Genomic DNA, 26,987 nt, shown 5'->3' with positions numbered 1-26,987 from the left:
TTTATTTATTTTTTGTTATCGTGTTTCATCCCCTCCGTAACCTTAACCCCTTGCTGCTGAAAAAAAGGCGATTTTCGCTGGATGTCTAACCCCAAGTATCTACTTGAATTTAAACCCTCAATGGAGAATGTGGAGCATGTTACTCTCAGCTTTATTTCTTCTCTTTAGCAGTTACTTGGTGAGCACATTTCTTGTGACCCTGATGGCGTCGGTGCGTTTCCATGCATCATTCAAGTTCTACATTTCTTTACAAAAAAAAAAAACTTCATAAAAAATTCCAGACTGTTAACAAAATTGACGGTCATGATTTATGCTAGTGTGACCATATTTTCATTACCGAATTTAATTATTAGTAGGCCTATTATTATTATTATTATTGTGCTTGAAGTTATAGTAGTGGGTTTCCACCGATTCTTTTCAGGTATTGTTTTCTGGTCACACCTAGTTCTGATAGTTACATAAAGTAGCTTGGTTTTGCATGATTAGGATAGCCTACGGTGAAAAAGAAGGCGCGGACTCGAGTGACTGTTATTTTCCACCAATGTCCGAAAGTGACACCCATCGTGACAGTATCGGTCACGTGAGTAAAAACTCTCAACGATTGACCTGCATTTCCCTGCTGCATTTTCTGTGCTTTCCCGAAGTCAGGTCGGAAGTAGGATGTATGAGGAGAAAAGAAAGTCAGAGTAAAGTTGCGTCCCCGCCTGGAGGATATTGTCTCTTAAAAGTAACACAGCTTTTCTGTAATAAGAGACCGAGACTAATAAAAGCTGACGAACCAATTAAAAGAAAACATTTGATATGGTTAGAGTTTAACGTGTCGAGTTGGAACAACCTTTAGACTTTAGACTGTGTAAAGAAGGTGCGTCTGTTTACTTCCGCAAACTTCATCTCGAAGCTCCACCCACCCGGAATTCTATGTGGAAACCGAGCGTATCCTTTAAACCAGTCTTCGCTGCATTGGAAGCAACACTGACAAGGGAAAGAGCCGTAGGAAAACTTAATCACAGCGAAGATTTGTCTGAACAGGTGAGCTTTCTTCGCATTTCTTTAGCGGTGTAAGTGGATTAGATAATTATTTATTTTTATTATTCTGAGGTTTCCCCCCCTATTTTGTCCAATCATTTTCATCGTGAAACAATCCCCAAACTGTATAGTACTGTTTACTGGTTATTCCCACTACAGTGAATCCTCACATTTCCTTGTTGCACAGATACAATGGTGAACTGCTGTGGTCTGCTAACTGCCAAAAAGGAACCAGGTACGGAATTGGAAATAAAACTAATATCTTTCTGTTTAGTCATGTCCTCTTCAAATATTAAACCTACTGTTGGTTGTAATGACGAGATGATTTTCTGCTTCTCGTTGTTAAACTTTATTCAGTTTGTTTTAAGGAACTATAAAACGTGTATGATCTGTATATTTCTGTTCATTGTTTTGCATCTTTTAGTTCCTCTGACGAGCATTGAGGTGGAGCTGCAGGTGAAGGACCATGTAGCTACAGTGATCTCCACTCTGAAGTACGAGAACAAGGAGGACAAACCTCTGGAGGCTGTTTTCGTCTTCCCTCTTCCTGGAGATGCTGCTGTGTGTCATTTCAGTGCTCAGGTTGGACAGACACACATTGTCGCTGAGGTGAAGGAGAAGCAGAAGGTGAGCTGGACACAAAGATTGACTCACTATGATGAAGCTGAATCACAGTGAAGTGAACGTTACTGACTGATGTGTTTCATGTGCACTGCAGGCTCGTGAGGAGTACGATGATGCATTGAGCTCCGGTCAGCAGGCCTTCCTATTGGAGGAGAGCGAGCAGAGCCCAGATATATTCTCTTTGAGTGTGGGCAGTCTGCCTCCAGGAGAGAGCGCCTCCATCAGGCTGGAGTATGTCACTGAGCTGGCTGTGCAGGCTGATGACGGGCTGAGGTTCTGTCTGCCTGCTGTGCTCAACCCTCGCTACCAACCTCAGGGTAGGAAAACCACCAAGCTGAACTCACTGTTCACCAAACATGCTCATACTAAGCGTTGCAATGTGCAGCATCCTAACTTGATGCGTTGATGGAAGTCAGAAATCTAGACAGCTATGTTTGTAGCCACCAGTTACAATTGTTTGACATGTCGTGTGCAGGTAGTGAAGGTGTCAGTGTCCAGGTGACTTCGGTTCCAGCCTCTCTGGTGCCCTACAGCCTGTCCTTTTCTGCCCGAGTTTCTGCTCCTCGTCCAGTCTCTAAAGTAGAGTCCAGCAGTCCCCTGGAGCCTCTTCAGTACCTCAACACTGATCAAACACAGGCCACTGTAGGTAGAGGTGTAAGCTTCTGCTCTGAGTGGTTGTTACAAATAAATGATTTAATTGACCACGCATTGGTGTATTTAACTGCAGGTTAAGTTGGCTGCAGGACACAAGTTTGACAGAGATGTCGAACTGCTGATTTATTACAAAGACGCCCACCAGCCCACTGCTGTGGTGGAGGCAGGACAGGCCTCTGCCAAGCCTGGTGAGTGAATCTTTATCATCTTATTAGTTCAGATATAAAAATGTTGTCATCTTCAATCTTCAGCCGTTATGCTGTGTGTGTGTGTAGATCTGTGTTCATTTCTTCATCCCTCTCATGCTTCAGGCACTCTGATGGGTGATCCAGTGGTGATGGTGAGCCTGTACCCTGAGTTCCCCCAGTCTGTGTTGTCCTCACCCGCCTCATGTGGAGAGTTTGTGTTCTTAATGGATCGATCCGGCAGTATGGGCTGTCCCATCAATAACGGCAACCGGCAAGAAACTCGCATTAGCAGTGCAAGGGTATATAAGGATTATTAACTGGATAATGAAAAGATTCGTATGTGTCTTAGACAGCTGTCTTTACTATCTTGTGTCTTTTTTAAGGATACTCTGCTGCTTCTGCTGAAGAGCTTACCAATGGGCTGCTACTTCAATATCTATAGTTTTGGGTCCCGCTTTGAACACATCTTCCCGTACGTGACTCAGTCCACAAAATTAGCATGAATAATCCTTGCAGTATTTTAGGCCTATAAATATGAATATGTTCTCATTTAATGTTTTAAGAAGTGGATCTTAAGAGTGAATGAAATGCCACTTGACCTCCTCCCTTTGTGTTTCTGACGGCAGTACAAGTGTGGAGTACAGTGAGAAGACCATGGAGGATGCTCTGAAGAAAGTTGAGCAGATGCAGGCTGATCTGGGAGGAACAGAGATTCTTCAGCCCCTCAAACACATTTACAGCCAGCCCTGCATTCCCAAGCAGCCCAGACAAGTAATAACGCACGCATATTAATGCTCCTCCCTTCACTTGCCTGTAATTTTCAGGAAAAGGAGAGCAAGATATCCAAAGTCATTCATCTGTGGCTCTGACTGATGCATAAGTTATTTCCACTTGTGAAACACAGCTTCATATGTAGAGCTGCTGACTCAGGCCTGCTGTGTCTCGCTTAACCTCAAGTTGTTCAGATGAAGGCAGAACCAAGAGTTCTGAAACAGTTATTTTTCTTCTCAGACACATGGTTTGCATTGAGATCCATTTCTATGTATAGCACAAGCCTCGAATGTGCATCAACATATCCAATAACTTAAACATTTGTGGGTTTATCTGCTCTGTTGCTTGTTGTGCTCACACCCTTCCAAGTAAAAGCCTGGACAAACCTGTTTATTAGAAGCTCCTATTTGCCATAACTCTGCTTGTTCTTCATGTGTTTAAGAGGTGAACACCCCGTGTTACTGAAACAGAAGAGTTACACACCTCTTATTCATCGTATGTACAGGTGTGACATGTTTTCTCCTCCCACAGCTGTTTGTCTTCACTGACGGAGAGGTGGGGAACACCAAAGAAGTTATAGATCTAGTTAGGAAGAATTCAGGTTCCCACAGGTGAAAAACCACAACATAGATTTACAATAAGTGTCATGTTGCGATGTTGTGTGTGTTGAAAACAAACTGCTGTGTTGCAGGTGTTTCTCTTTTGGGATTGGGGAAGGGGCGAGCTCTGCTCTCATCAATGGGATGGCCAAGGAGGGAGGAGGTCACGCTCAGTTCATCACAGGAGCTGACAGGATGCAGCCAAAAGTAAGCAAACATTGAAAACATGTTTTTTTTAGGAAAGAAGTGATGATTACAAATCAGTAAAGACATTTTTCCAATTTCTTTTTTGACCACCAGGTGATGCAGTCGCTGAGATTTGCTCTGCAGCCAGCAGTGGAAGACATCTCAGTGACATGGAACTTACCAAAGAAAGTGTCTGCCACTGTCCTGTCTCCACCAATCACTGCACTTTTCCAGGGTCAGAGGTCACTGATTTATGCCCAGCTCTCTGGCAAGGTGGGAACACCACCACCTCATGTTGAAGCAGCTTTTACTGGTTACGTTTTGGACTTTGATTTTTATTCAGAGATGCAATTTTTTTTTTTTTAATCTGTTGAAGCTTTCTCAGAGTTCAGAAGCAGCAGAGGGCTGTGTGACAGTGAAGTACAGCCTGGTGGGTCAACCCTCTCACAACCAACTGCACTTCAGTCTCACACCTGCAGAGGACACTGGGTAAAAACAGCTTCTAGTCTCACAGCAGAATTAGATTCTGACAGATTTTAGTTTAATGTTGGGCATTAAAAGCATTATTCTGAGCATATATAAATGTACTTATATTTGCATTTAGCTCAAAGCACCACTCACTGAAGTTCTTTTTGTCCTATTGAAACATGAGCAAGAACTAGTTTCTTCTTTTAGGGCATAATGAGTGTACAGTAATGCATTCAACGAAATATTTCAACACAACCTGTACCTCTCTGCATCTCTCCCTCCTGTCTGCAGATTAACGGTCCACAGGCTGGCTGCTCGCACTCTGATTCGGTCCCTGGAATCAGAGGAGGGAACGCACAGACAGCAGCAAAACAAAGAAGTAAAGGAGAAGGTGGTTGAGCTGAGTGTTCAATCAGGAGTGAGCAGTTCTTTCACCGCCTTCATTGCGGTCAACAAAGACAGCGGAGAGTCAATTCAAGGACCTCTGCTGCGCCGAAATGTTCCAACAGCCAGTGAGTGTTTTATGTAGTTGCCCAGTTCTCCAGTGTATTCTTTATTTCCAAGAATGTGTAAAACTCTTAATTTGGCTACTCTTAATGTCTCAGAAGGATTTGGTTTGCTTTTACAGTTTCATTTGCACTGAGAGCTCATCTGACTGCATGTTATAAGTACAGAAGTAGGCCCACACCTGTCCTTTAAACAACTCCTGATTCATTTATCCAAATGAAAAAGACTGTTCTAGATATTACAGAACTATAATTCCTAAACCCTTCCTGCAGTTAGGATGTGAATACCTTGAAATTAGAACTGAGTCTGCACATTTACAGTCTCTGCAGAGCTGTTACTTCAGTATAAATTGGTAAATAGCAAAAATAACCAAAGATGTGTCAGTGGTCAAATATTACCCTGCTGACTGTTTTAGTATGAATTACGAGTTTAATGTCTTTATCAAAATGATGATCTTCATATAATGTCTCACTTTGTGTTCTCAGTGTTTTGTAGAGCATTAACACAGATGCGTCCAAGTGAGTAAAAAGTTCAGTCTTTATGTAAAGTGTAGAAATACTCAGGGGCACTTTTCCCTTCATCTTCATTCATTTGGTTGTTCTTAAACTGCTCTGTGTGTGTGTGGCAGTGTGAAGAAAACACTTTTTTGAATGAATAATTGTCAAGCTTCTAAAAATGTTTCAGTATCACTGCATCATCTGTGGTTAACATAACAAAAGTCATTCATAACTTATATGCACGTAATACATGTTTTTACAAAACACAAATTGTGTTTGCTAGTTCAAAGTTGCATTTGCAATGTTTGGAAACTTTTAACAACAGAAATGCACATTTTAACAGCTTATTGTGACAAGTTCTGAAACCAGCTGTTAAACAAACATTGGTCATTAGCTGCAGTTTAATGTCTTGACCTTGATTCTTCTGTTTGTATTTTGAAAGTGGCTTATTGCTCAGTTCCACTGTCACTGGGCTGTAGTTCCTCTGGACCAATGATGGAAAGTAAGTGAAACACTAAATGAGATGTGAGCACACATCTGTGGTTTCCATCACTTACTGTCTATTAACTAATTTTCATGTCTTCCCTTTTTTATATTTATTTTTTGCTCTTTTTAGGTTTAGCATTTAAGGGTAGAATGAAGAGGAGTGCTCCGAGGGCACTACCAATGGGTAAGTAAAAATGTGTTATTCGGTAAAAGTTTTATCAGTTTAGTTTTCACTGCCAGATGAGCCTGATGATACATTTTTCACTTTGAGTATTGTTACGGACAGATTTTAGTTTGGGACTGTGATTGACATGCTTGGGTGGTGACGTGAGTAGATTGGGTCACGTGGTGATAATTTTGTATTTCACCTGGGCGCTGGGGAGATGGAAGGCTAACTAGTATGAGAGTGGGTGACTGGGGAGGCCGACTTTTGCTGACCGCTCGCTTGGGCTACGCTACATCTTAGAGAGTAGAGTAGAGTAGAGTACCATTTATTAATCCCGAAGGAAATTAAGGTGTCCAGTAGCATATACACATATAAACATATACACAAGGCACTATACACAACATTGCACATATAACAGCCATATAACACATACACAGTATGTATCTATTTTCCAGGTGAAGAGCAGTAAAAAGAGTCCAAGTGCAGAGAAATTGTTCCTGATTATTGGGGGGGGGGGATTATGTGGTTCGATCACCTATGGCAGTCTCTTTCTGTGTGGTGTTGAACAGCTGGATTGCCCTGGGGACAAAGGACCTCCGTAGCCTGTCTGCACCTTGCACCTTAAGCTTTAGTTTGCACAGCGCTTTGGCACTTTCTGCACGTTTTGCACACCTGGCTTCAATCGCTATGTATGGATTTTAACGATTTCATGGATGGAACACTGTGACGTTTTAACCCTTGAAGAAAGACAAGTCAATAAAACAAGCAAACGGATCATCTTGAAGTTCATTTGCACAACTAGCGCGTCGGGCACTACTTCCCCAGTTCAGCTGCTCGGCGACTAAAGCATTTGTTTGCTTAGCCGGCACTTCAAGTATGTCACAAAAAGTGACATGAAAATAGAAATCCACGCTCAGTCCTGGTCTTTTGGTTTTGAGATAAATACAACCTCTGACGAACAACAACAATGACACATGGTGTCATTATTTACTGAACAAAAAGACAACATGCAGAAGCAGTGTGTTTCCACCCTCACTGCTTTCATTTGAATTAAGACAGTCAGTAGCAGCACCTGTTCAAAAACTGAACAAGTATGGTTTGTTAGGAAAGGAGAAAGCTTCTTCTCTTTAAAAAGAACACGGCAGCACAGCTTAGGTTTGTAAAGTTGCATTTGAACAAATCACAAAACTCCTGGAACAATGTTCTTTGAACAGACCAGACCAAAGTTAAGACAGTTGATCATGTTACTCACAGCATATCAGCACAACCACTTCATACTTACTGTCAAACATGGTGGAGGAGGGCTGATGATTTGGGCTCGTCCTGCAGCCACAGCACCTGAACGCCTTGTATTCACTGAGTCGACCACGACTTCCTCTGTATACCAAAGTATTCTACAGTCAAATGTGAGGCCATCGGTCTGACAGCTAAACCTTGGATGAAATTGGGTCATGAACAGATATGGTAATGACCAGTTTTTATTTTTTTGTGTGATATCCTGCCAGTTAAAACTTTACAATTAAAAGAAGTTTTACTTTTTATTTAGTTTTACTACTTATCTTTAACATCACTGTAGCTGGGCGGAGCTATTTGAACTTTACAACATTGGATGATAAATTTTGATTGTTTCCTGCTAAATAATTTCATAACATAGCCCACAGGTTGAAGGAAGCCTTTTTGCTTGAAGGTCACGGTATATTTCTGAAACACATTTGCATTGCAGTGGCTCATGTATCGGTTCATACTGTTGGATCTTCTTGTACTGAAGTCTCTCTTATGTGCAGCTCGTAATGCTTTTCTTCTCTGTATCTCTTGAACATTGAGACATGTGTAAGTCGCTTTGGATCAAAGCGTCTGCCAAATGCATAAACATTTTAACTTTGTTTTTTTTTTGTTTTTTTTAGACATGGCAAGTGATTCAGACTTCATGCTAGAAACTAATAGTAAGTGATAATTTAAAGACATTTTGAAGGAATTTCAGTGGGATTTGCTATTTAAATTCCCCAAATAGATGTTCATTGTCCTATGCTTACCTTGTTATCACTTTTTTTTGTTTGTTTACTGCGTTCAGTTCTCAGTGTTTTTTTTCATGTTTCAGTACACTCAGACGAGTGAACCTCAGCTGTCTGTTCAGTCTGTTAAACACTACAGATAGGCAGTTATGAATTGTACATAAAAATAATTTAGTTTGCCGTCACACGCCAGTTTATTGCACCTAAACCTTTGTATTATCCTTTTTTTTCTCCCTCAGGTATGCCTGCTGAACATCTTGCCCCCAAGCAGCCCCCTAGAGACCCTCTGCTGCAGCTGGTCTCCCTGCAGAAGGCGTCTGGCTGCTGGCTGCTTGATGCGGCTCTGGCCTCTGCACTGGGAAAGACCAGTGAAGAGGTGGAAAAGTCAAAGCCTGGACCGGTGGGTCATTGTCAAAAAATCTTATTTTAACAAGTCTCTCGTGGAAGTGATAACACAGAAAACAGTTGAATTGAACATGGACCTAATTAACACAACATCAAACTAAACATTGTCAAACTCCTGTCAGCTCCCACTGAGCTGCACCAAAGTGTGATATTATACAGTAACCACCCAGCTGCCCTGTTACTAAAACTTATTGGTTATGTTGAGAACCATTTTTCCACTGAGGTGCTTTGTTGTAGATTTTGTTTTTAATTAATTTACATTTTCTGTGTGTTGGATTTGTTTTGCTTTGGTAAATTAGGTCAACAAGGAGGTGTGGGCCACCATTCTGGCTCTGATCTGGCTTCATGCTTTCAAGATGGATGCAAAGGAGGAGTGGGAGCTTCTGGCAACAAAGGCTGCATCATGGCTCCGTGCTCAGAATGGTAAGACCTTCCATAGGTATAGAACTGCTGTTTTTTTTTTGTTTTTTTTGTTTTAAATGCATGCTGGTTAATATCAGGTGTTACCCCACATTAATAACTATGTTTGTATGCTTTTACGTTTATAAATTCTCAGCAACATGTGGGACAGACTGTGTGGATGCTGGAAACGCTCTGCTGGGCTGCAGCGTGCAGAAAGATGCTCTGGGGCTCTGAGCTCTTCATCGAAGTGGCCTCACCGTCAGGATTGTTTTCACAAATAAAAACAATCCACCATGAAAGTTTTACCATGATATTAGTCTGCAACATCTGCCTTAACTATGTGCCTTGCTGCATTTGCACTGTATGGAATTATCCAGAATCAGCCATGTAACCACTCAAAGTAATATTTTGCTTTGCACTTTTATTATTTCTTTGTATGTGCAACACTTCAAGTGAAAAATAAACTTGATTTTCATGCATATAAAGAAATAAGAGACTAAAATGTTGATAATTATTTTTCTTTTATTAATCAACTTTAATGGGCTACATCATGTGCATAAAATGGTTTATTGTTGAAGAAGGGAAACCAAATGTTTGACACTGTTGACGTGGATGTACTTGTGCTGCTGAAGTTTGATTTGGTTAGCTCTGGTTCGTCTGTAAAACTATGACCTAACAGGCCAGTTGTAGATCTACTTTTTGTGGAAATGTGAAAAAGGCGTCACCCGCGTTTGCAGCTTGTACGGTGGCCAACAAGAGAAAAATGTAGCAATCACAAAACCGACCAGAGCACACGCGCTGCAAACTTCAAAACACATGCAAGAGAAAAAACGCGCTGCAAACTTCAAAACACATGCAAGAGAAAAAAACGTTTTTCCTACTCCTCCTTTGCATCCATCCTGAAAGCATGAAGCCAGATCAGAGCCAGAATGGTGGCCCACACCTCCTTGTTAACACACAGAAAATGTAAATAAATTAAGAACAAAATCTACAACAAAGCACCTCAGTGGAAAAATGGTTCTTAACATAACCAATAAGTTTTAGTAACAGGGCAGCTGGGTGGTTACTGTATAATATCACACTTTGGTGCAGCTCAGTGGGAGCTGACAGGAGTTTGACAATGTTTAGTTTGATGTTGTGTTAATTAGGTCCATGTTCAATTCAACTGTTTTCTGTGTTATCACTTCCACGAGAGACTTGTTAAAATAAGATTTTTTGACAACGACCCACCGGTCCAGGCTTTGACTTTTCCACCTCTTCACTGGTCTTTCCCAGTGCAGAGGCCAGAGCCGCATCAAGCAGCCAGCAGCCAGACGCCTTCTGCAGGGAGACCAGCTGCAGCAGAGGGTCTCTCAGGGGCTGCTTGGGGGCAAGATGTTCAGCAGGCATACCTGAGGGAGAAAAAAAGGATAATACAAAGGTTTAGGTGCAATAAACTGGCGTGTGACGGCAAACTCAATTATCTTTATGTACAATTCACAACTGCCTATCTGTAGCGTTTATTAGCAAATAAACGATAAATCATACGCTGTTCAAAAACAAAGAAATTCATTTTCTTCTGACTTGAGCTTTGATTGGATGCGCTGCAGCTTTTGCTTTGTTGGAATTTGGAGGGAATCAGAAATTGTGGAAACTCTGAAACCAAAAGACCAGGGGCCTCATGTACAAAGACTTGCGTGGATTTCCTACTGAAACATGGCGTACGCTCAAACCCAAATGCCCTCCAACGTATAAAAATATTCGGCTGGATGGATGGAAGTCTTTAAATCATCATCAAATCAAAATGTATCTTTCCGTATTCTAAAGTTCAAATAGCTCCGCCCAGCTACAGTGATGTTAAAGATAAGTAATAAAACTAAATAAAAAGTAAAACTTCTTTTAATTGTAAAGTTTTAACTGGCAGGATATCACAAAAAAAAAATAAAAACCTGGTCATTACCACATCTGTTCATGACCCAATCTCATCCAAGGTTTAGCTGTCAGACCGATGGCCTCACATTTGACTGTAGAATACTTTGGTATACAGAGGAAGTCGTGGTCGACTCAGTGAATACAAGGCGTTCAGGTGCTGTGGCTGCAGGACGAACCCAAATCATCAGCCCTCCTCCACCATGTTTGACAGTAAGTATGAAGTGATTGTGCTGATATGCTGTGAGTAACATGATCAACTGTCTTAACTTTGGTCTGGTCTGTTCACAGAACATTGTTCCAGGAGTTTTGTGATTTGTTCAGATGCAACTTTACAAACCGAAGCTGTGCTGCCATGTTCTTTTTAAAGAGAAGAAGCTTTCTCCTTTCCTAACAAACCATACTTGTTCAGTCTGGTCCTTTATCTATTTATTTATTTATGCCCTCTGAGCACTGCTCTTCATTATAACCTTAGGTGCTGAACCTAAAAAGAGCAACAAATAAATATAAAAAATGGAAGACATGAAAATTAGTCCCGCGACCCGATCGACGGATTCAGCGGTATAGATAATGGATGGATGGATGGATGAAAATTAGTTAATAGACAGTAAGTGATGGAAACCACAGATGTGTGGTCACATCTCATTTAGTGTTTCACTTATCTTTCTTCATTGGTCCAGAGGAACTACTGCCCTGTGTAGCAGTCACAGTGCCGTGTGGATTAAGAGTTTTTCAAACTTTGACAAAACCAACATTCCTGTGGGGGATGTTTACGTATGTGGATATAAACCAGATCTTCATTTTCTTTCCACAAAGGAAAAAGAGACAGAAACTGCCTAATTTACGTTAACCTTCTACCCTCTTAAGAGCTTTTGGGAGTGAAAATTAAGCAACAGACACTAATCTTGCCATAAAAATTGGAAAACTCGAATGAACAAAGAACTCACTCTTGGAAAAGTGGGACACTTACTATCTTATCTAGACCATAACTCGAAAGTTGACACTTTAACACCCCTTTTCACCAGCAAACCGACCAGATGGCTACATATGAACTGAGAAGACTTCACTAAGGCTCACCTTTAGTCGAATCTTAAAACTATATTAAATGTGTTTGATAACCGTGTACAATTTCTTTCAGGTTTCCAGCTTGATCACAAGACGCATATAGAGACAATTTGTACGATTCTGGCTTAAATATTGACAAAGAACTGATTTTGGTGGAAAACGCCCAACCTGCCTGATGGAACCACATTGCCCCCTAGTGGTCTGCAGTGTTGATTAGTTGAACATTTAAATCCCAGAGGACTCAGTAAAATGGACAATATATGCAACTATTAACTTCTAACGATGTCCCTTCGGTATCTATTTGGTATTTGTTTAGTGTCCCCATTGTTAACACAGAAAATTAGCATTGTGTGATTCACTATTCATATGTCACGATTTCATAGATATTCATCTGAATTTTGAAAGTCATAATTGTCTTTATCATGTGTGTTATTTTGATGTCTTTATATTACAAGTCTATGTTATATCTTTAATCTGCATATCTTAACAAGATGTGGTGTTTTCAGAATCACTGAGACAAATGTTCTATGAGATGGGAGTAATGGAGAAATAAGAGTTTTCTTTGTCTAAATCCAGAAATCCCCTTTAGCACAGATCACCTTACACAGACACCCAGTTAAACATGCAGACAGTTCAAGCATGTCATTGGCTGAAAAAGTAGTGTAAGCCCCGCCTCCGAGAGTCAAAACCCGGAACCGCGGAAAACACAGGCTCTCTTGTGCTCTCTGGCTCTCTAGTTCTCTCGTTGCTGGCTCGCTTCAGGCGTCTTGTCTCTTCTTCGTTGTTTTCCAGAAGCACGCTCTTGTTTTCAGAGGGAGAACAATGGAGAATTGATCAGATGAGTTGCTCAGAGAGATTTGAAGAGCACGGAAAGATGAGAGTATGAGCCGTGGAGAAGACGACGGAGGGGAGGAAGGAGAAGGACGGAGCAGGACCCAAAGAAAGACGAGGAAGACCCGAACAAAGAAACAGATTGAAATACTCTGAAGATGCACGTTTTACTTGTTTTTGTTCGTCCCTCGCCATCCACGTCCTTAAACGTCGCACGTCCTAACCTCCGCTGTTTCACGCCATCATCACCTTTTCCTACCAAGAAAGCCAACTCCAAGCAACCTTTTATTAATCTTCTGTGAACTTAAGTTCACTTCATCAGAGAAGCAACGGACCCACTGACATCAGAAGATTCGATCATCTAGCAGCAAAGCCCTCAACACCATCGTCCCTGTTTCCCGGTGGAAAGAAGCAACGGAGAAGCTAAAAAGTCAGCCACCACAGCCAGGAAGGCCCAGAGAACGGAAGAGAAATCCCCTCGGACCCCGCGTGGCCGCTGTCGTGTTCCGACTAAACAGAACTTCAACACAGTAAGACCGACCCGTTTTCACCTTAAAGTGGGTTTGATGGATGTCTCGAGGCTTTCACAGAATGATAAATTAATCCGAAATGTCAGTATTTAGCTTCAAATAGTCAGCCAACCCAAACTATTTGAATACATCCAGTATCTCCCCATTCCCCATATTTTATTTTATATTCACTAAGTGTTTTATATAATCACCCATATTCAATGCATCTCCTGTTTGTTTAAAGGTTCATGTCTAAGATCATATCATTGTAATAAACAGCTCATATATCTATATATATGTTATAATCACAGATTGTGTCGTATGCTTTCTTTACGTAATGTCTGTCCAACCAAACGAGAACTTCACGAAAGTAGCGAGATATGAGACTGAATATTAATTGAATATTAATTATTAATTAATTTAACACCAGGATCGTAAGATTTCAAACAGTTTTCCTACCTGACTGTGACTTAAATTAAGTTAAAACCTAGGTGGGTGGTGCCCTGAATTCGAGGTAAGGTTTATTTGAGACTGTAAGAACATCTCATAAATCCTTATATTTAATACGTATATAAATACCCGGTAACGCTACATATTTTTGGTGCGCCGTGCGAGGCGTTTTACGGTAGACTGACTTACGTGAAGGAAAGCATAAACATGATATTGGCTGGTTCATTATCTGTGTGTGAGCAATGCAAGCAGTGGCTGTGTCTGTCTTTATAAACTTAGAATGACTAAAAGCACTTTATCAGAGTAATCGTGGACGCATGATAACTCTCCAAATCCGTGGGTGCGCAATATTAATTGCACACCGCAGAAGGTGTTGTCGCTGTCTCATCCCAGAATAAAGATTGCATGCACAGCGCAAGAACGCTGAATTTAAAGGCCTGGCCGTAGTTGCGAGTTTCCAACACGGTTGTTTTGATTTTTATGAGTATCACAAATTCAGCCGCGAGTCCCGGTGAATTTAGTCAACTCAGAGCCTCCTCAAACACAGGAGTTTTGATCCGCTGTAATCTTGCAGCCGGACATAAAAAAAAAAAAAAAAAAAAGCATCAAGGTGCTATATTGAAACCCCATGAAGTGGGGGAGCGAGTTTAAACGTTGTTTAACGGAGCGTTGTGACGCCTAAAATAAAGTAATACAGATTACTTATTGAAAGTTAAAGCTGCTGAGCTTAACTGAATGAGTCAGAGCCGTCGCTCCTGATAAAATAAATGAATAAAATAAATAAATAAAATACACACGGTCACAAAACGTGATCGCATGAATGACTTAAACAGTCAATTGCTTTTGTATTATTAAATAAACGACCGGAACGCCGTGTCTGTTGAACCCAGTTGAAAGAAAAAACTGAGGGTGTGTTTATTTTTAAAATGCTTACAAGCCCTAACTAAAATAATATACGGCAGTAGTGGACAGACCAATTTTGCTGCAGAAAAATTGAGTTGGTGACTCTATTCGTTGTTATTATCAAAGTTGGTGACTTTTAGAAGCATTCTGAACTGAGAACGCCGTGTCTCAAGCATTGTGAATGTTGCAAATCTGTGTTTAAAAGTTTGTGAGCAAACTACAACATCGCTTGTGCACTGTCTGTGAGAGAAGTTAACCCTCTCATTCCCCAGGGGAAATGAGGCGAATTCACTGAATCCTTGAAGGACTATTGGTGGGCGGTGCTAGAAATCGTCACCAGTGACGTCACTCCTTCCTCCCTTCTCTCAAACCCGCCCACTTGAAGCTTGTGACGTGAGCCGCTTCGGATCACAGCAGTAAATAGGATCACAAAGAAAGCTGATCATTTTGCTTGGTACTAACGAATACCAGCTTTATTTGAATATTCTTTAATGCATTTGAATTAATTGTTTGACATAAACAATACCAACTTTGTTATTTGGAAACATTAATTGAAGCTAATTTATCTCAAATATGTGTCTTTCACCAAATCAGATTACCTTAACAGGAACTGATTATAAGACACTAAGGCTTAAAGAAAAAAACAGCCAAGAGCTTGTATGTTCCCTTTTGTGTTAGCATTAATGTTTTCCATCTTTTTTACCATAACGGTTAATGATAAGCTTCTAAATTAAATGCATTTCTTCCAGTTTTGAGTAAAATAACACAGTCGTGTTTATTTTAACATCCTTCCTTATTTGTTTCTCAAGTAAACAAATTCAAAAGGAAGAAATTAATTTCAGGAGAACAATCCTTATCCCCAACTACCTTCACATTAACCCAACTATTTTCCCTTGTTCCAAACTCAAACTTATTTTCAGAAAGAACCCTTTCTGAGTCAAGTGAAAAACCAAGATGATGGACTTAACAAAACAGTTGATACTGGGTTATGCCTTAAAGAAAAGATGCATTAAAACACCTGAAACAGAGCAAATCAGTTTAAAGCCATCGGCTGAGACAAAAGCTAAAAGGCCCAAAGAAGAATCTCTGACCAAAATGTTAAGTAGTCTAGCTGTGGTGTTCGTTAAACATGCACACCAAGTGATGGAACAAGCCGCTGACAAACTTAAAACTCGGTCACAGAAAAAGCCACAGTTTCAGGAGGAAACCAAATTCCTCCAACACCAACTTGAAGCCACTGAGAGGGCATCCAGCCAAGCTAATGCCCAAGTAACAGAGTTAACAACACAGGTTGAGAACTCAAACCAACAAATTATTCAACTCAATGAAAACAACAAAAAGCTTGAACAGCTACTTCAAAACTGCCAACAAGAGTTGATTTCAACCCAAGTCCAACTGAAGAAGGTGGACCAAGCACAAAAACAGTCCCAGCAATCTCTACACGTGGTTCTGCAGAAAATGCAGGATTTAACAGTCAAAGTGCCAACTGATGACAAGCATCTTAATGTTGAACAAAAGGAACAAATGCAGCTGTTAACAGAACAGCTAAGCAAAGCTAAGGATGAGCAAAACGCCGCTCATCCACAGCAGGAACACCTATCAGATAAACCAGAAGGTGTTAAGATAGACCTACGTCAGTCTTTGGAGACGGGACATGAACAGGAAACACATGGCTTCCCCCAGGAAGACACAGGGAACCCTTTTCCTGAAGTGAAAACAGCCTACAAGAGCTCAATTATTTCACCCCCGTCTTCAACGTCAACAAATTCTTTCAGATCTGAAAAGATCGTTTATGATCCAGGTAAACCGGATCAATCATTTCCCACTCTAAAACCCCAAGTTCCACAAGCTCCTTCTGACGAAGAGCTTGACAAAATTGCTCGCCATGTGCCCAGATTCGAACCAACTCTTGGGACGCCACATGACACCCGAGCATATTTGGACGACATTGATTTCTTCCTGCGAAGGTTTCCAAACGCATCAGTTAACAACAAATTCTACTTGATTAAGGTTACATCTAGCCGCGAAGTCAGTAGATTCATTGAACGTCAACCCGATTACATCCGGAACGACTATACACTCCTCTGCCAAACACTCGAACGCGAGTTTTCAGACGAGCTGACCCCATCTGGCTTAACCGCTGCCATGATGGTTAAACAACGACGGAATGAGCTGCCTCAGCAGTATTATTACCGCCTCCTCAAAGCTTATTTTGGTTTCAGCAACAAGGTAGGAATGGAGGAAGACATGAGTTTCAAAACTCTTTTCCTTCAAAACCTCCATCCAACTACCAGCTATCACTTAGGAGTTATAGCTAACCCTCACACTGCTACCATTCAGCAGCTACGTGAATGGGCCAGTCTAGGTTTCCAAAAACATAGACAAGCTAAACAGCCAGGACCCATCACCACACAGACCCAGAACCCTCGTTCTTGGTCCCCAGAGTTAGAAGTGGGACAAAGTGGCAGACCTCCAGCAGAGGTCCCCCACTGGCCACATTCTCAACGGCCTAAGAAAGGCTCCAAACACCACTATTCCAAATCCTCATGGCCCAGCCATGAACCAACTCACTGCCACAGTGAAAACCACAGTGTTCATTCAAACCCGCAAAAAGACATGTCTTTTCAAAATCGACATGACCAGCAGTCTGCTCAAAACCGCAACTGCAATTATAGACTTCGGTCTCGCTATAAACCATCACACACTGCATGGTCACAACCATCACCAGATCAGAAAACAACTGAGATGAGCAGAGTCATCGACAAGGACCACATCAAATCTCAGCAATGGTCTAGTGAAATAAGTGCCATCAGTCAAGATGATATTGATAGCCTGAAAAGTCTGCTACTAAAAGAAAAGAAAAAGTTCAGAACCCAACCGTGCTAACAGAGACTTAGAAATGCTAGCCTGTTCCTGGAGGTAGGACCATACACTCCAACAAACATTCTAGTAACCCCGAATACCAAACCTATAATCATAGCTAACTCTTAAAGGAAGCAAAGAAGCTTACCCTCAAAATATCACTTACCCAATCACGATAAAACTACTCCGTAGTATCATGATGCCTCAAGATTGAATCCAGGACACCTCAGTGTTCAAAACTTCAATTTTCAAGTCTATCATCATCTGGTGACACACTCAACTTACCTTATTTCACCCATGTGACATCTACAAATGGGGGAAACTGGTCTATAACTGAATTAAAACCCAAATTAGCAGTGAAACACTTACAACAGCTTTCACCATGGATCCTTTTAGTTAGAATATCACTCGTTGCTACTGTACAGTGAAGCCCTGTCCAGGACCGCCGCCGCGACAAATATGTTACACATTACTGTTCGTATAAGTCCTGCGAATATGCTCACACTCAGGTAGTAAACGTGCTCATTTCCTAACTATTAAGAAACACCACATCCTAGATCATGACTCTAACATGAGCAAAATTCTCCCCTAACATTGATCTTTTTCCAAAAGAAATCTGCATGCTTTTACTAGGATTTTCCATTTGAAATTATATAGGCTTAGAAACCTTTACTTATGAACATTATCTTTAGCTATTAGACATTTACTACGTAGGTTAAGTAAGCTTAACAAAATTACGTTTATAACCATTGTACGTTTATAGCCATTGTTGTGTCAGAATTGTATTAGGCTGTCTCGAGACACCCACCATAACCCTCTTGAGAGTCCTAGCAACCACCAGACTCGGACACACTGGACTTCTTCACCTGCGATTCGGATCAGCCACGAGTTCAGATCCGATTCGAATGGGGGAATTTAGCAGTCACAGTGCCGTGTGGATTAAGAGTTTTTCAAACTTTGACAAAACCAACATTCCTGTGGGGGATGTTTACGTATGTGGATATAAACCAGATCTTCATTTTCTTTCCACAAAGGAAAAAGAGACAGAAACTGCCTAATTTACGTTAACCTTCTACCCTCTTAAGAGCTTTTGGGAGTGAAAATTAAGCAACAGACACTAATCTTGCCATAAAAATTGGAAAACTCGAATGAACAAAGAACTCACTCTTGGAAAAGTGGGACACTTACTATCTTATCTAGACCATAACTCGAAAGTTGACACTTTAACACCCCTTTTCACCAGCAAACCGACCAGATGGCTACATATGAACTGAGAAGACTTCACTAAGGCTCACCTTTAGTCGAATCTTAAAACTATATTAAATGTGTTTGATAACCGTGTACAATTTCTTTCAGGTTTCCAGCTTGATCACAAGACGCATATAGAGACAATTTGTACGATTCTGGCTTAAATATTGACAAAGAACTGATTTTGGTGGAAAACGCCCAACCTGCCTGATGGAACCACATTGCCCCCTAGTGGTCTGCAGTGTTGATTAGTTGAACATTTAAATCCCAGAGGACTCAGTAAAATGGACAATATATGCAACTATTAACTTCTAACGATGTCCCTTCGGTATCTATTTGGTATTTGTTTAGTGTCCCCATTGTTAACACAGAAAATTAGCATTGTGTGATTCACTATTCATATGTCACGATTTCATAGATATTCATCTGAATTTTGAAAGTCATAATTGTCTTTATCATGTGTGTTATTTTGATGTCTTTATATTACAAGTCTATGTTATATCTTTAATCTGCATATCTTAACAAGATGTGGTGTTTTCAGAATCACTGAGACAAATGTTCTATGAGATGGGAGTAATGGAGAAATAAGAGTTTTCTTTGTCTAAATCCAGAAATCCCCTTTAGCACAGATCACCTTACACAGACACCCAGTTAAACATGCAGACAGTTCAAGCATGTCATTGGCTGAAAAAGTAGTGTAAGCCCCGCCTCCGAGAGTCAAAACCCGGAACCGCGGAAAACACAGGCTCTCTTGTGCTCTCTGGCTCTCTAGTTCTCTCGTTGCTGGCTCGCTTCAGGCGTCTTGTCTCTTCTTCGTTGTTTTCCAGAAGCACGCTCTTGTTTTCAGAGGGAGAACAATGGAGAATTGATCAGATGAGTTGCTCAGAGAGATTTGAAGAGCACGGAAAGATGAGAGTATGAGCCGTGGAGAAGACGACGGAGGGGAGGAAGGAGAAGGACGGAGCAGGACCCAAAGAAAGACGAGGAAGACCCGAACAAAGAAACAGATTGAAATACTCTGAAGATGCACGTTTTACTTGTTTTTGTTCGTCCCTCGCCATCCACGTCCTTAAACGTCGCACGTCCTAACCTCCGCTGTTTCACGCCATCATCACCTTTTCCTACCAAGAAAGCCAACTCCAAGCAACCTTTTATTAATCTTCTGTGAACTTAAGTTCACTTCATCAGAGAAGCAACGGACCCACTGACATCAGAAGATTCGATCATCTAGCAGCAAAGCCCTCAACACCATCGTCCCTGTTTCCCGGTGGAAAGAAGCAACGGAGAAGCTAAAAAGTCAGCCACCACAGCCAGGAAGGCCCAGAGAACGGAAGAGAAATCCCCTCGGACCCCGCGTGGCCGCTGTCGTGTTCCGACTAAACAGAACTTCAACACAGTAAGACCGACCCGTTTTCACCTTAAAGTGGGTTTGATGGATGTCTCGAGGCTTTCACAGAATGATAAATTAATCCGAAATGTCAGTATTTAGCTTCAAATAGTCAGCCAACCCAAACTATTTGAATACATCCAGTATCTCCCCATTCCCCATATTTTATTTTATATTCACTAAGTGTTTTATATAATCACCCATATTCAATGCATCTCCTGTTTGTTTAAAGGTTCATGTCTAAGATCATATCATTGTAATAAACAGCTCATATATCTATATATATGTTATAATCACAGATTGTGTCGTATGCTTTCTTTACGTAATGTCTGTCCAACCAAACGAGAACTTCACGAAAGTAGCGAGATATGAGACTGAATATTAATTGAATATTAATTATTAATTAATTTAACACCAGGATCGTAAGATTTCAAACAGTTTTCCTACCTGACTGTGACTTAAATTAAGTTAAAACCTAGGTGGGTGGTGCCCTGAATTCGAGGTAAGGTTTATTTGAGACTGTAAGAACATCTCATAAATCCTTATATTTAATACGTATATAAATACCCGGTAACGCTACATATTTTTGGTGCGCCGTGCGAGGCGTTTTACGGTAGACTGACTTACGTGAAGGAAAGCATAAACATGATATTGGCTGGTTCATTATCTGTGTGTGAGCAATGCAAGCAGTGGCTGTGTCTGTCTTTATAAACTTAGAATGACTAAAAGCACTTTATCAGAGTAATCGTGGACGCATGATAACTCTCCAAATCCGTGGGTGCGCAATATTAATTGCACACCGCAGAAGGTGTTGTCGCTGTCTCATCCCAGAATAAAGATTGCATGCACAGCGCAAGAACGCTGAATTTAAAGGCCTGGCCGTAGTTGCGAGTTTCCAACACGGTTGTTTTGATTTTTATGAGTATCACAAATTCAGCCGCGAGTCCCGGTGAATTTAGTCAACTCAGAGCCTCCTCAAACACAGGAGTTTTGATCCGCTGTAATCTTGCAGCCGGACATAAAAAAAAAAAAAAAAAAAAGCATCAAGGTGCTATATTGAAACCCCATGAAGTGGGGGAGCGAGTTTAAACGTTGTTTAACGGAGCGTTGTGACGCCTAAAATAAAGTAATACAGATTACTTATTGAAAGTTAAAGCTGCTGAGCTTAACTGAATGAGTCAGAGCCGTCGCTCCTGATAAAATAAATGAATAAAATAAATAAATAAAATACACACGGTCACAAAACGTGATCGCATGAATGACTTAAACAGTCAATTGCTTTTGTATTATTAAATAAACGACCGGAACGCCGTGTCTGTTGAACCCAGTTGAAAGAAAAAACTGAGGGTGTGTTTATTTTTAAAATGCTTACAAGCCCTAACTAAAATAATATACGGCAGTAGTGGACAGACCAATTTTGCTGCAGAAAAATTGAGTTGGTGACTCTATTCGTTGTTATTATCAAAGTTGGTGACTTTTAGAAGCATTCTGAACTGAGAACGCCGTGTCTCAAGCATTGTGAATGTTGCAAATCTGTGTTTAAAAGTTTGTGAGCAAACTACAACATCGCTTGTGCACTGTCTGTGAGAGAAGTTAACCCTCTCATTCCCCAGGGGAAATGAGGCGAATTCACTGAATCCTTGAAGGACTATTGGTGGGCGGTGCTAGAAATCGTCACCAGTGACGTCACTCCTTCCTCCCTTCTCTCAAACCCGCCCACTTGAAGCTTGTGACGTGAGCCGCTTCGGATCACAGCAGTAAATAGGATCACAAAGAAAGCTGATCATTTTGCTTGGTACTAACGAATACCAGCTTTATTTGAATATTCTTTAATGCATTTGAATTAATTGTTTGACATAAACAATACCAACTTTGTTATTTGGAAACATTAATTGAAGCTAATTTATCTCAAATATGTGTCTTTCACCAAATCAGATTACCTTAACAGGAACTGATTATAAGACACTAAGGCTTAAAGAAAAAAACAGCCAAGAGCTTGTATGTTCCCTTTTGTGTTAGCATTAATGTTTTCCATCTTTTTTACCATAACGGTTAATGATAAGCTTCTAAATTAAATGCATTTCTTCCAGTTTTGAGTAAAATAACACAGTCGTGTTTATTTTAACATCCTTCCTTATTTGTTTCTCAAGTAAACAAATTCAAAAGGAAGAAATTAATTTCAGGAGAACAATCCTTATCCCCAACTACCTTCACATTAACCCAACTATTTTCCCTTGTTCCAAACTCAAACTTATTTTCAGAAAGAACCCTTTCTGAGTCAAGTGAAAAACCAAGATGATGGACTTAACAAAACAGTTGATACTGGGTTATGCCTTAAAGAAAAGATGCATTAAAACACCTGAAACAGAGCAAATCAGTTTAAAGCCATCGGCTGAGACAAAAGCTAAAAGGCCCAAAGAAGAATCTCTGACCAAAATGTTAAGTAGTCTAGCTGTGGTGTTCGTTAAACATGCACACCAAGTGATGGAACAAGCCGCTGACAAACTTAAAACTCGGTCACAGAAAAAGCCACAGTTTCAGGAGGAAACCAAATTCCTCCAACACCAACTTGAAGCCACTGAGAGGGCATCCTGCCAAGCTAATGCCCAAGTAACAGAGTTAACAACACAGGTTGAGAACTCAAACCAACAAATTATTCAACTCAATGAAAACAACAAAAAGCTTGAACAGCTACTTCAAAACTGCCAACAAGAGTTGATTTCAACCCAAGTCCAACTGAAGAAGGTGGACCAAGCACAAAAACAGTCCCAGCAATCTCTACACGTGGTTCTGCAGAAAATGCAGGATTTAACAGTCAAAGTGCCAACTGATGACAAGCATCTTAATGTTGAACAAAAGGAACAAATGCAGCTGTTAACAGAACAGCTAAGCAAAGCTAAGGATGAGCAAAACGCCGCTCATCCACAGCAGGAACACCTATCAGATAAACCAGAAGGTGTTAAGATAGACCTACGTCAGTCTTTGGAGACTGGACATGAACAGGAAACACATGGTTTCCCCCAGGAAGACACAGGGAACCCTTTTCCTGAAGTGAAAACAGCCTACAAGAGCTCAATTATTTCACCCCCGTCTTCAACGTCAACAAATTCTTTCAGATCTGAAAAGATCGTTTATGATCCAGGTAAACCGGATCAATCATTTCCCACTCTAAAACCCCAAGTTCCACAAGCTCCTTCTGACGAAGAGCTTGACAAAATTGCTCGCCATGTGCCCAGATTCGAACCAACTCTTGGGACGCCACATGACACCCGAGCATATTTGGACGACATTGATTTCTTCCTGCGAAGGTTTCCAAACGCATCAGTTAACAACAAATTCTACTTGATTAAGGTTACATCTAGCCGCGAAGTCAGTAGATTCATTGAACGTCAACCCGATTACATCCGGAACGACTATACACTCCTCTGCCAAACACTCGAACGCGAGTTTTCAGACGAGCTGACCCCATCTGGCTTAACCGCTGCCATGATGGTTAAACAACGACGGAATGAGCTGCCTCAGCAGTATTATTACCGCCTCCTCAAAGCTTATTTTGGTTTCAGCAACAAGGTAGGAATGGAGGAAGACATGAGTTTCAAAACTCTTTTCCTTCAAAACCTCCATCCAACTACCAGCTATCACTTAGGAGTTATAGCTAACCCTCACACTGCTACCATTCAGCAGCTACGTGAATGGGCCAGTCTAGGTTTCCAAAAACATAGACAAGCTAAACAGCCAGGACCCATCACCACACAGACCCAGAACCCTCGTTCTTGGTCCCCAGAGTTAGAAGTGGGACAAAGTGGCAGACCTCCAGCAGAGGTCCCCCACTGGCCACATTCTCAACGGCCTAAGAAAGGCTCCAAACACCACTATTCCAAATCCTCATGGCCCAGCCATGAACCAACTCACTGCCACAGTGAAAACCACAGTGTTCATTCAAACCCGCAAAAAGACATGTCTTTTCAAAATCGACATGACCAGCAGTCTGCTCAAAACCGCAACTGCAATTATAGACTTCGGTCTCGCTATAAACCATCACACACTGCATGGTCACAACCATCACCAGATCAGAAAACAACTGAGATGAGCAGAGTCATCGACAAGGACCACATCAAATCTCAGCAATGGTCTAGTGAAATAAGTGCCATCAGTCAAGATGATATTGATAGCCTGAAAAGTCTGCTACTAAAAGAAAAGAAAAAGTTCAGAACCCAACCGTGCTAACAGAGACTTAGAAATGCTAGCCTGTTCCTGGAGGTAGGACCATACACTCCAACAAACATTCTAGTAACCCCGAATACCAAACCTATAACCATAGCTAACTCTTAAAGGAAGCAAAGAAGCTTACCCTCAAAATATCACTTACCCAATCACGATAAAACTACTCCGTAGTATCATGATGCCTCAAGATTGAATCCAGGACACCTCAGTGTTCAAAACTTCAATTTTCAAGTCTATCATCATCTGGTGACACACTCAACTTACCTTATTTCACCCATGTGACATCTACAAATGGGGGAAACTGGTCTATAACTGAATTAAAACCCAAATTAGCAGTGAAACACTTACAACAGCTTTCACCATGGATCCTTTTAGTTAGAATATCACTCGTTGCTACTGTACAGTGAAGCCCTGTCCAGGACCGCCGCCGCGACAAATATGTTACACATTACTGTTCGTATAAGTCCTGCGAATATGCTCACACTCAGGTAGTAAACGTGCTCATTTCCTAACTATTAAGAAACACCACATCCTAGATCATGACTCTAACATGAGCAAAATTCTCCCCTAACATTGATCTTTTTCCAAAAGAAATCTGCATGCTTTTACTAGGATTTTCCATTTGAAATTATATAGGCTTAGAAACCTTTACTTATGAACATTATCTTTAGCTATTAGACATTTACTACGTAGGTTAAGTAAGCTTAACAAAATTACGTTTATAACCATTGTACGTTTATAGCCATTGTTGTGTCAGAATTGTATTAGGCTGTCTCGAGACACCCACCATAACCCTCTTGAGAGTCCTAGCAACCACCAGACTCGGACACACTGGACTTCTTCACCTGCGATTCGGATCAGCCACGAGTTCAGATCCGATTCGAATGGGGGAATTTAGCAGTCACAGTGCCGTGTGGATTAAGAGTTTTTCAAACTTTGACAAAACCAACATTCCTGTGGGGGATGTTTACGTATGTGGATATAAACCAGATCTTCATTTTCTTTCCACAAAGGAAAAAGAGACAGAAACTGCCTAATTTACGTTAACCTTCTACCCTCTTAAGAGCTTTTGGGAGTGAAAATTAAGCAACAGACACTAATCTTGCCATAAAAATTGGAAAACTCGAATGAACAAAGAACTCACTCTTGGAAAAGTGGGACACTTACTATCTTATCTAGACCATAACTCGAAAGTTGACACTTTAACACCCCTTTTCACCAGCAAACCGACCAGATGGCTACATATGAACTGAGAAGACTTCACTAAGGCTCACCTTTAGTCGAATCTTAAAACTATATTAAATGTGTTTGATAACCGTGTACAATTTCTTTCAGGTTTCCAGCTTGATCACAAGACGCATATAGAGACAATTTGTACGATTCTGGCTTAAATATTGACAAAGAACTGATTTTGGTGGAAAACGCCCAACCTGCCTGATGGAACCACATTGCCCCCTAGTGGTCTGCAGTGTTGATTAGTTGAACATTTAAATCCCAGAGGACTCAGTAAAATGGACAATATATGCAACTATTAACTTCTAACGATGTCCCTTCGGTATCTATTTGGTATTTGTTTAGTGTCCCCATTGTTAACACAGAAAATTAGCATTGTGTGATTCACTATTCATATGTCACGATTTCATAGATATTCATCTGAATTTTGAAAGTCATAATTGTCTTTATCATGTGTGTTATTTTGATGTCTTTATATTACAAGTCTATGTTATATCTTTAATCTGCATATCTTAACAAGATGTGGTGTTTTCAGAATCACTGAGACAAATGTTCTATGAGATGGGAGTAATGGAGAAATAAGAGTTTTCTTTGTCTAAATCCAGAAATCCCCTTTAGCACAGATCACCTTACACAGACACCCAGTTAAACATGCAGACAGTTCAAGCATGTCATTGGCTGAAAAAGTAGTGTAAGCCCCGCCTCCGAGAGTCAAAACCCGGAACCGCGGAAAACACAGGCTCTCTTGTGCTCTCTGGCTCTCTAGTTCTCTCGTTGCTGGCTCGCTTCAGGCGTCTTGTCTCTTCTTCGTTGTTTTCCAGAAGCACGCTCTTGTTTTCAGAGGGAGAACAATGGAGAATTGATCAGATGAGTTGCTCAGAGAGATTTGAAGAGCACGGAAAGATGAGAGTATGAGCCGTGGAGAAGACGACGGAGGGGAGGAAGGAGAAGGACGGAGCAGGACCCAAAGAAAGACGAGGAAGACCCGAACAAAGAAACAGATTGAAATACTCTGAAGATGCACGTTTTACTTGTTTTTGTTCGTCCCTCGCCATCCACGTCCTTAAACGTCGCACGTCCTAACCTCCGCTGTTTCACGCCATCATCACCTTTTCCTACCAAGAAAGCCAACTCCAAGCAACCTTTTATTAATCTTCTGTGAACTTAAGTTCACTTCATCAGAGAAGCAACGGACCCACTGACATCAGAAGATTCGATCATCTAGCAGCAAAGCCCTCAACACCATCGTCCCTGTTTCCCGGTGGAAAGAAGCAACGGAGAAGCTAAAAAGTCAGCCACCACAGCCAGGAAGGCCCAGAGAACGGAAGAGAAATCCCCTCGGACCCCGCGTGGCCGCTGTCGTGTTCCGACTAAAC

General features: G+C 41.1%; 1 protein-coding gene and 1 long non-coding RNA gene across 3 annotated transcripts; one reads left to right on the top strand and one right to left on the bottom strand.

Annotated features, from left to right (window-relative positions):
- The first annotated feature begins 637 nt into the window (after positions 1-637).
- Positions 638-9,493, top strand: LOC142388528 (von Willebrand factor A domain-containing protein 5A-like). 2 transcript variants are annotated; one of them, XM_075473891.1, is made up of 21 exons: positions 639-1,029; positions 1,214-1,261; positions 1,451-1,653; positions 1,745-1,967; positions 2,126-2,292; positions 2,378-2,492; positions 2,616-2,791; positions 2,876-2,964; positions 3,119-3,263; positions 3,795-3,874; positions 3,955-4,069; positions 4,163-4,321; positions 4,425-4,537; positions 4,808-5,028; positions 5,509-5,541; positions 5,963-6,022; positions 6,137-6,190; positions 8,077-8,115; positions 8,424-8,584; positions 8,889-9,012; positions 9,146-9,493. In XM_075473891.1, the coding sequence occupies exons 2-21, from the start codon at positions 1,219-1,221 to the stop codon at positions 9,223-9,225; spliced, it is 2,400 nt and encodes a 799-aa protein (XP_075330006.1). In that variant the 5' UTR covers positions 639-1,029; positions 1,214-1,218; the 3' UTR covers positions 9,226-9,493. The 2 variants fall into 2 exon arrangements, with proteins under 2 accessions (XP_075330007.1, XP_075330006.1); XM_075473892.1 differs by lacking the exon at positions 8,077-8,115 and having other exon boundaries at positions 638-1,029.
- Positions 9,494-9,759: 266 nt separating this feature from the next.
- On the bottom strand, positions 9,760-11,063 carry LOC142388529 (uncharacterized). Its single transcript, XR_012770313.1, has 2 exons — positions 10,222-11,063; positions 9,760-9,937 (listed from the first exon to the last, which is right to left on the bottom strand). It is a non-coding gene; the product is annotated as an uncharacterized LOC142388529 (long non-coding RNA).
- Positions 11,064-26,987: the final 15,924 nt, after the last annotated feature.

The sequence above is a fragment of the Odontesthes bonariensis genome, chromosome 9, assembly GCF_027942865.1.
Source record: "Odontesthes bonariensis isolate fOdoBon6 chromosome 9, fOdoBon6.hap1, whole genome shotgun sequence".
Lineage (NCBI taxonomy): Eukaryota > Metazoa > Chordata > Actinopteri > Atheriniformes > Atherinopsidae > Odontesthes > Odontesthes bonariensis.
The sequence above is the reverse complement of the archived record's forward strand: the minus strand, read 5'-3'. Positions and strand labels throughout refer to the sequence as shown.

Excerpts from the sequence above, each read along its gene's own strand:
- LOC142388528 (XM_075473891.1), top strand. The coding sequence starts at position 1,219 with ATGGTGAACTGCTGTGGTCTGCTAACTGCCAAAAAGGAACCAG. Across the intron at positions 1,654-1,744 it reads AGGTGAAGGAGAAGCAGAAG|GCTCGTGAGGAGTACGATGA; the intron begins GTGAGCTGGACA and ends TGTGCACTGCAG. Across the intron at positions 2,493-2,615 it reads ACAGGCCTCTGCCAAGCCTG|GCACTCTGATGGGTGATCCA; the intron begins GTGAGTGAATCT and ends CTCATGCTTCAG.